This window comes from Antennarius striatus, chromosome 6 (genome assembly GCF_040054535.1).
Source record: "Antennarius striatus isolate MH-2024 chromosome 6, ASM4005453v1, whole genome shotgun sequence".
Classification (NCBI taxonomy): domain Eukaryota; kingdom Metazoa; phylum Chordata; class Actinopteri; order Lophiiformes; family Antennariidae; genus Antennarius; species Antennarius striatus.
In genome coordinates this window covers 23,569,933-23,579,079 of record NC_090781.1, presented here as the reverse complement: position 1 = coordinate 23,579,079, position 9,147 = coordinate 23,569,933, and the positions used below count along the sequence as shown (strand labels likewise).

The window sequence follows — 9,147 nt, the reverse complement described above, 5'->3', positions numbered from 1 at the left end:
ACAGAATCACTGATGCTGAGGGTGCTTTTACATCTCAGTCCTGTCGACTCTTCTACATTACATATTCCTCCCACTAACATTGGATGAATTCCATAATCCCAAAGGTGCACATTTAAATTATTTACCTCAATCTGAGATTTACATTAAAATTATCTTTGTGTATGTTGGTTTCTCTTATGTCCCTCTCGGTTCATGAATGCTAAAGAAGATATACCTAATTGGTGGTAAGATTCATAAACCAGCTAATGATGTTTTATAGATGAGATATAACAATAACAAGACCTGAAGTGGAACTGCTGTTCAGTTTGTGTTGCTAATTTTTTTTTTTAATTGATTAGAAAACAGGGGTTTCAGGGGATCAATTAACAACAAGTATCTACTCTCATGAAGCTTTATGTTGAAAGTCTATCTGCACTTGCATCCTAATTCTGATCTATGGACACAGACCAGGTTGCCATATTTAATTTCACTGGCTCAGTTTCAATAGTTGCATTTTGCATCTACATTATTGTCCTTTTCCATGTTTTCCAGCACAAATTTTACACTATGCAAAAATATTCACAGAGAAATGGATAAAAGTGTACTTTTAGAGTGCATATAAATCACTTATATCACTTCATTGTTGTGAAACCCATGTGGGATATAAATAGCATTTTCCTTATTTATTTTTTAAAAAATCACACCAGGAGACGATGCTTTGTTTTGCTTAAATAATGCTAGACACACACATGCAAACACCGCTTCTCCTTGTCTTTGAAATGGACTTTGTTGAACTTAATGTCTAAAGACAGAATCACCCGGAGCCAAGTGCGCGTCTTAAAGGTCACGGCACACCAAGCTGTTAGCTGTAGACCTCTATTGTAGTCTGTGGCCTTTGGAGCAGCTGCGACGGCATAAAATCCCTTAAAATAGTCTCCTCTTCTGACCTGTGTCTTTACAAGTAAAATAACCTTACAGTACGCGTGAGCTCCACTTGTGAGTATGTGGGTGTATACATTCGAGGAAGGGCCGCTTTGGAGTGTCAGTTTAACTTTGGGTTGGGGGTTGGAAACTCTACCAGCTGACATTGGTGGGAGGTGGGATAAAACCTAGACAAGCTGCCAGTTTATTGCAGGGCCACTTGAAAGACAAATGTGAAGGAAGTAAATATTGAAATTACATCCACGCCATACCTCACATTTATTTGGACCTGGTTTTATTGGTGTCATGGTACTGCCGGTTACTTTTGGCCATCACCTGGCTCAAAGCCAAATCCTTTCCTGATGAAAAACCCACTGATTGCTGAAGAGAAGAAAATGGTAGTCCGCGGCTTTTTCGCTTAATAATATTAATTAAGGTAGCAAAGTGAGAAGGACTTGTACTGTAATTACTTCAATCTATCGCAATGGACCCTTTCATGCGGTAGGGGGCAGTGTCTACAGTATTTGTCGCTGAGCACCACAATAAGTAACGAAGAAGAAGAAGCAAACCGTTCACTTCCGTGTAAATTTATGAATGACTTCACGGAGGATCTTGCTAACAAGTGGCTCCTTCGTCTCAGTAGAGTTCATGAACTGAGGGCTACGGCAGACAAATAATGGATTACACCGCATCTCAAGGTGGCTTCAGACAGCGTAGGTTACGTACGTAGTTTTGTCACGCAGCTCGGTGTCATTAAAATCACCGGCTGCTGTTCGCATGTACGCGCTAGCTTTCTGCCATCCTGCGTTTTCAGCTCCCTGAGGCTAGGTAATAGCTTCAAACAGCCCGTCTGTGAAAACTTGTCAGAAGAGACACCGAAATGTCAGTAATAGTGAAGTGTTGAGGTTTAACGTCAGCCTATTTGAGTGGCAGCGTGGTCTTATTAAATAGGAACGTTTGTCCACGACGTGAAGATTAAAACCTATCAGGAACATATTGCTAACACGCTAACTTCCCTAACATTACATAAAGGTCGTTATATAAATATGTGGGACAGATTTCTGCGTCTCGACAAAATGTACGGAAGCTGCAGAGAACCACAGCCAATCGATAACATGCTGTTTTATAAGAGATTAGGAAATAATCACCGCGTCGAGTTTGACATATTTTAACATAATGCTTCTGTCACTTGAAGGAACATTTAAACTAAAATAAAATACAGATGCTAAAAGTTTGAGGTTAGCCTGCAAAGCATTTCTGGAGCTACAATGGAAACACACAAAACACACACATTACCTAAACTCAATTTCAGAATTTCAAGACTGACTTGAGGGTCAAGATGGTCCAACTTTTTTTAAAAATTAACAGACACCTTCTGATTTGTTTGAGTTGCTTGCTTCACTATTTTTTCTCAGCTTTTTGCACCACCTAACACTGCAGGTGCTTTCACAGGTTTCTATCTATACTTTCTTGACATCTATCCATCCTTTTCATGCAGAGCCTAAAATGCGTCTAAGGAATACACCTGTGGATGGTCCAGGAGGCAGCCAGCTGTTTGAGGACACCAGCGCTACACCTCCTGGATCTCATTCAGGGTTCAGGTGGGAGATATTAAAAGTATTACTCAATCACACAATTGTTCTGAATATATGTATTTTTTGCAGTATTAAACATGTGTCCTGTTAAACACTAAGACAAAAAATGTAACTCAGACTACAAGGAATGTTCTTACAGTTGAAATAATTTGTGTCTTCAGTGGAAGATTAACAGAAAACTTTCCAATCTTAGTTGACTGTCTGTTTGCTGAGCTGTGCAATCTTTTGCATCATCTGACACTAGATTTGAATATTTGTTTGAATGATTTTTGTTGACACATCCACTATGTTCTCTCAGTTGATGAATGTTCACGTGTCCTGTCAGCAGCAACCAACAGGGACCTCAGGCAGCAGGATCCCCTCCCCAGTCCATCCTGTCAGACCCCATGTCGAACCTGGCCATGGCGTACGGCACCTCGTTGGCTTCCCAGGGAAGGGAGATCATGGACAAAAATGTGAGAGTCGCAATATGCTTTTATTAAAGTCTGGTATTACTTTAGGTCAAAGCCTAAGGCTTCCACTTTCAAATAATGCGTTGATTGATATTTCAGCTGAACCACTTCATCCCCATTTCAAAGCTGAAATACTACTTTGCTGTGGACACACTTTATGTGGGGAAGAAGCTGGGTCTGCTAGTTTTCCCTTACATGCACGAGGTAAGACTGTTTTCACCTGTGAAATAGTGATCTGTATTCCTGCTGCATTTGAAGGCAACATTCATATTGAAAATATGGCTTCCGGGTTTTAGAATGTGCAGCTTTTGCTTAGTGAGCATGTGAACATTTACCAGTAAAGAGAGACAAGGCCTGTGGTTTGTCTGGTGGTCCTCCACCGTATGTGGAGCTTTAGGTTTAGTATAAGTGAAACTACTGTAATGTCATTATTAAAGCCCTTCAAAGTCCTCACTGGCTGCATTATTAGAAGAGGGACAGACATGACTATAAACTGAATCCTAACTGGTTGAATGAACGCACCAGTCTGTTCTTTTAATTTACTGATGTAAAGATGTTGATGACATGTTAGTTATCTACTGCATGTTCTCAGCCCAGTCATAAATTACTGACTAATCTGTCTGTTTGTTGTAGAATTGGGAGGTGAACTACCAGCAGGACACTCCTGTGGCTCCACGCTTTGATGTGAACGCTCCTGATCTCTACATCCCCGCCATGGGCTTCATCACATACATCCTGGTGGCTGGACTTGCCCTCGGCACACAAAACAGGTACCTGCCTTTCTGATCAAAAGTTGTCATAGCTCCTGGGGAAGGAACAAAATTAAACATTTTGATCATAGACGTCAAACTGATCTTCTCAATCTCAAGCAATCGAGCGTGTGTTATTTTCTGCAGGTTTTCCCCGGAGCTGCTGGGAGTTCAGGCCAGCTCAACGTTGGTTTGGCTGATCATGGAAGTCCTGGCGGTCCTGCTTTCTCTCTACCTTGTGACTGTGAACACGGATCTCACCACCATAGACCTGCTGGCCTTCTCTGGATACAAATATGTTGGGTGCGTACAGTAGGATGAAGCCTTGGTTTTCGTATCAGGGGCTGCTGATGCACCTTTGTACATGTACCACTGATCTACCGTAGCGTTGACGGAGTGTTTCCCTCGTCTCTGTTCGTTCAGGATGATCATTGGGGTGGTTGCTGGTCTGCTGTTTGGGAGGCTAGCGTACTACCTGTCTCTTCTGTGGTGCTGCGTCGCCATCTTTGTTTTTACTGTGAGTAGTAACGTCTTCGAATACAAGTCGACGGACATCTTATGGTTAATGATGCTACATTTACTCTCTGTGATTAACATGCAGTTACTAGTGTACTGTTCATACCCATAAATTGGATAAAACTAGTATGTTGGTTCTCTCATCTGTGGGGTCTGATTCCTCCTGTTACCATGGAAACCTTCTCTTCCTCAACCTTCCAGCTCTGGACCTTTTTGGACATCTTTCCTTCCATTCTACCCTCATCTCATCATTTTAGTTTTCCTTCTCATTTCCAAACATGTCAGTGACGTCTGATCATGACTTCATATCTAAAACACATGTCAAATCGATATTGATATTGACTTTTGTTGCATCTTCTTGGTTATATTTGAGAAAACAATGAAGAAAGTATAAAGTGCCATCACTCTGTCTCTCCCTAGATCCGCACTCTTCGTCTAAAGCTGTTATCTGAGTCGGCGGCGGAGGGGAGGCTGGTGAGAGGAACCAGAAACCAGCTGCGGATGTATCTCACCATGACCATAGCGGCAGCACAACCCATCTTCATGTACTGGTTCACCTACCACCTGGTCAGATAGAACCCGGACACGGGGTGAAGAAGAAGAGAAGAAACTCTGCTGCCCCAAATGCAACATCAATCCCTCAAAAACACGTCACGCCACGGACATAAAGACAAACAGACTCGCTGCTTGTGTAGACGGAGCAAAACGAACCACAGGACGAGTAGAAAAGTGAGGCGTCACTGCTTTTTGTTGCCTTTTTTGTTACGTCTTCAAAATGTCTTGTATCAAGAAAGAGGAGCTTTGGGTCCTTTTTCTTCACTGTGTAATTATTTGTTTGTAATTTTGTTTTTAGGAATATTTAAGTATGTTTCACTAACAGTATTATTTCAGATGTTTCTCTGGTCTTACATCTCATGATTTGTCTGAGCCAACAGAAAGATAAGTTTGCAGACCGTCCAGAAAGAGAGGAAAGTACTCAGATCAAGGTTTAATTGTGATGAAAGGGCGTCGATGTTTTACGTGGGTTACACTTTCCCTGAAGCAGTTCTGTCAGGTTGTCTTGCTGGTGAGTGGGCGTAGCGCCACCTCTGTTTTACCTATTTGACCTTTTTCTATTAACAGATTGATGAACGTCGCTGCCAGGACAAGTTTTGAACGGAGGCTACGTTAAGGCGTACACCTCCAGATGATGACTTTTGATAGCTTTTATAAAAACAAAGTAATTTATTTCCTGTTTTTCATATTGAAAGTTTGACGAAATAAAGAAAGGGATGGGATGAGACGATCTGTTCTGTGAAAAATGTTTTTGTTTTTGTGATACTTGAGATATTTTAATGTCAAAGTGCTTAAATGTGCTTGCAAACCTAATGTCACGACAACCTGTGCCGCCTGCTTTCTACGTAGCCTCTGTTAGCTCAAACTAGAACAGGCCTCGCATGAGCTGGGATTCATTCAGTTCACATTTTGTGTCGTCCTCAGATGGAGCGCATGGATAAAAGCTGAAACTGAGTTGTCAATGAAAAACTTAAAAGGTGTCAATAAAAAAACTTTCTCTGACTTTTGTCCAACTGCTCATTTACATAATCCTGAAGTGCCAGCCGAATCTTTGCAGGAAGTAATTTAAACCTGTTTGATCTTGTAATTAATAATCAGTATAATCTCGAATGGCAAAGTAAAGTGGAAACATTCTACATGTAAAACAGAACTATTGGAACGATGTAATGAGAAATTTCGTCTGATGGAACCACTGAGTTGTGTCTCGTGCACAGAAGTGTTTTACTAAGTGAATCTAGTGACATGTTTTCATGCGTGGTAATTAGATCTTTTGTTTCATCTTCCTTTCAGCTTCTTTTTCCACTTTATTAGGCCAGCAAATATAGTTATTTCTTTTCTTTTTTAAAAAAATTTAATTCAAATGACTTCAACATGATAATAAACTAAGCAAGTATATAGTGTTTATTTAGGTGTTTGAGGCAAAAAGGAGTTACTTTTGAACAATGTGTTGTTAAAGTGAAACATTATTAAATGCAAAGTGTCAGAAAGGTCAGGCTGTCATGTCTGTCAGAGGAGGATAAACGTGTCCATCTGACCTGGACTCATGCTATCATACTACAGTGATGTCCCAGGGTTTCAGCACACATGTAATGCTCTTGATTATATAATAATGTTAATAATTATGTGTAAATATTGGTCATAGTGCATTGTAAACATACAGATTATATAGGGTCATCAACACAAGATTATTCTGTAAATCAGAACGTATCAAGTAGGACTACTTCTGAACTCCAATCTACAGTTGACATTAACTTGTCTATATTTCAAATAAAAGCAATATATGTGATTGATAAGTAAAGAGACCAAAACAGCTCGAAGTCAACAGGAGTGTTTCTGAGGAAGTCTTAGGTTTTGCCTCTGATATCTTCTCTCCAAAAGCCTCCACTGTAACAAATAGCTTTAAGAAGTCTGGTCTTCATCGTCCTCGCCGCTGGGTATCTCTGATACATGGGCAGCAACAACAGGAAATAACAGGCGAAACATACAGGCAGGTGCATCTCAGTGGCCAAAGGTAAGACATCAATCGTCATCTGGATGACCTTCATTCCCTGGTAGGGTACGCAGTCACATCCCGTGAGGAACACTGGCCACAAAGACAAAGACAAGGTCATTCTTAAAATCCTAAAATTCAGTTATTCAGGAGAGCACAAAGGAAAATCTTTCATTCAGCTCCTCAGCAATGGTTGAGTGCAGCAGAGTTTTCTGTTTCACCCCATCACCACCGGATTCTCTATGGCCGTCATGTAATGGCGCTTACTGCCACCAGAGGGAGACAAAGGCTACACATTCCACACAACTCAAGACAGTCCACTCCGGTGTTCCTTTAGACTACATAAATAATAATAATAATAATAATAAACACTTACAGAAGAATTTTCTCTTTTCCTCCTCTGTCAGTGCCTCAAACACCTCCCAGAAGGTCACAATGGTTGGATGCTCAGCATGGTACTCTCCTTTATAAAGTGTATTCTGATTGGACAACAGATACGAGTCGAAATAGAATGATAGAAGTGGAAATGTAAGAATTTAAAGGGTATTCCAATGCTTTTCTATTTTTTATCATTTGTCTAATCCTCTTTCATTAGTTACATATTCTGTAAATATAATATATAAATATATAGTATACATAAATATTTGAAATTCAAAACTCTCGTGGTTTTGAACTGACCTCCTTAAAGAGCTTCCAGTCAAAGGTCTGCTGCCCCACCATCACTGCTCGTAACTCCTCTGGCTGGAAGAAGTCCACTACATCCATGTCACACACCTTGAAGAAGCCTCTCTTGAACTCTTTGAACACGTTTTCCACTGATTTATTAAAGGCAAAGTCGACAAACGCGTCCACAAACTCTTTCCTAGTAAAGGAAAAAAATGAGACAAGCAACTCCCCCTAACTCACCATTCTCTTTTAATGACGCGGTAATGAAAGATTTTTTTTTTAAAATAATGCAAACACAGACAAAAAAAAACATACTTGTTGGACGCTGTCACAGGTTTTCCCTTTTCGGCTGGATCAAGCTCAACCGTCTCACCAGCCCAGGTCACCTGTAGCCACAATCAAACTGGGAGTCAAACTGGAGTCAAAGCATGAAATACAAGCTTAGTCAGTCAGAGAGTAAACCCACAGTGAAGGTGAGCTCCAAGCTGTCCACCTCTTCTGGAGTGTAGTCCTCCAGCATGCACTTCCAACATCTGAGGACAGAGGCAACAAAAGATGAATGTCATTGATCTTTTAATATTTTTCAATAAAGCATCAGTTACTTAAGGGATTTTCATGAAAAGAAAATAATCAGTTATAACATATTTTTGTGAACGACTCTTTGTGATAAAGATAAGATTTTTGCTCATAACTTGGACATCATGCCCCACAAGATATAAAAGACATCAACCATGAGATAACAAATAATCATGCTGCAGAAGTGAAACAAACAGCAGCTGAAGTTTAGTTGTTTATCAAATTGTGTGCTGGGGTGGATTAACAAATAAAGTTAAGAGGATCAATAAAGTAAATTAAAATTATATTTAAAAAAAAAAAGTTGTACTTATGTCTGATGTATCTTAAAGAGTGACTGATCGAGTAGATCTAATATTGATACCTATATTTAATCAATCCCTTAAATGACTGACCTAATCTTATACAATAACATGTCACTTTTAATTTTAGATGTTTTGCACACAAATCTCCATCGACTATTTGATAATGATGCAGGAATCTCACTCTGCCAGCACAGGTTCAAACTCCATCATGTCATCCAGGGAGGGTTTGAGTCTCAGCAGCTTCTTGAAGAGAATCAGCGGGAAAGGCATGTAGACGATGTTGTGGTTGTAGAGAGCCATGCCGCACAGAACGCCAAACAGGAAGTAGGTCTTCTCCCCCAATTTTGGCTGTTTGATTGAAGATTAAACCAGAGTTCAAGTTTTCACATGAAGTTGAAGACAATTTAAAATACAAACTGTCAGATGGAGCATCAGGAATGTATTAAATCACTGATCTGCGCTTACTCTTGGAGGGAACCAGGCCAGAGTTTCGCTCTTGTTGAATATGACCATGTCAGACTCAGGACACATCAACTCCTCAAACACGTACAGGAACAGGTCTTTTTTGTTGACATTAGTCACAGTCCTGTCATCTACAAATTGCACCTAGGAAGGACAGAACAATACATTTTAAGTGTTGTGGAACACAAACTGAATTACTATCAGTTCAAAATAATATTCATGAGGGAAATCTGTGACATCCGTTCTGCCACTTCAAAATTTTATAATTGCTAATCCTATAATTGCTGCTTTTTCTGGAGCAAAAGGTCCTGAAAATATATTAACAATGTTGTTGGTTTTTTGTTTTTTTTTGCAATTACAACTGAAGTCATTCTTGAAAGTGAA

At 40.0% G+C, this 9,147-nt stretch overlaps 2 protein-coding genes across 8 annotated transcripts in view; one reads left to right on the top strand and one right to left on the bottom strand.

Moving 5' to 3' along the window:
- yif1b (Yip1 interacting factor homolog B (S. cerevisiae)) overlaps positions 1-6,544 on the top strand; it is a 54,638-nt gene extending 48,094 nt beyond the window's left edge. For 4 of the 6 annotated variants that reach the window (XM_068316825.1, XM_068316826.1, XM_068316824.1 and 1 more), the window contains 8 exons: positions 5-104; positions 2,399-2,501; positions 2,824-2,950; positions 3,047-3,151; positions 3,581-3,717; positions 3,844-3,999; positions 4,120-4,213; positions 4,633-6,544. In XM_068316825.1, the coding sequence (XP_068172926.1) occupies positions 2,407-2,501; positions 2,824-2,950; positions 3,047-3,151; positions 3,581-3,717; positions 3,844-3,999; positions 4,120-4,213; positions 4,633-4,788 (870 nt within the window). In that variant the 5' untranslated portion in view covers positions 5-104; positions 2,399-2,406 and the 3' untranslated portion in view covers positions 4,789-6,544. Of the gene's footprint in view, positions 1-4; positions 105-1,463; positions 1,623-2,398; positions 2,502-2,823; positions 2,951-3,046; positions 3,152-3,580; positions 3,718-3,843; positions 4,000-4,119; positions 4,214-4,632 lie in introns of those variants that run through there. The other 2 variants (XM_068316821.1, XM_068316820.1) reach the window with 2 other exon arrangements.
- Positions 6,151-9,147, bottom strand: part of LOC137596366 (probable E3 ubiquitin-protein ligase HERC4) — a 26,709-nt gene continuing 23,712 nt past the window's right edge. For both annotated transcript variants that reach the window (XM_068316818.1, XM_068316819.1), the window contains exons 17-23: positions 8,767-8,907; positions 8,483-8,649; positions 7,890-7,956; positions 7,739-7,809; positions 7,436-7,619; positions 7,134-7,236; positions 6,151-6,850 (exon numbers count right to left, since the gene is read on the bottom strand). In XM_068316818.1, coding sequence (XP_068172919.1) covers positions 6,612-6,850; positions 7,134-7,236; positions 7,436-7,619; positions 7,739-7,809; positions 7,890-7,956; positions 8,483-8,649; positions 8,767-8,907 — 972 coding nt within the window. In that variant the 3' untranslated portion in view covers positions 6,151-6,611. The remainder of the gene's footprint in view (positions 6,851-7,133; positions 7,237-7,435; positions 7,620-7,738; positions 7,810-7,889; positions 7,957-8,482; positions 8,650-8,766; positions 8,908-9,147) is intronic.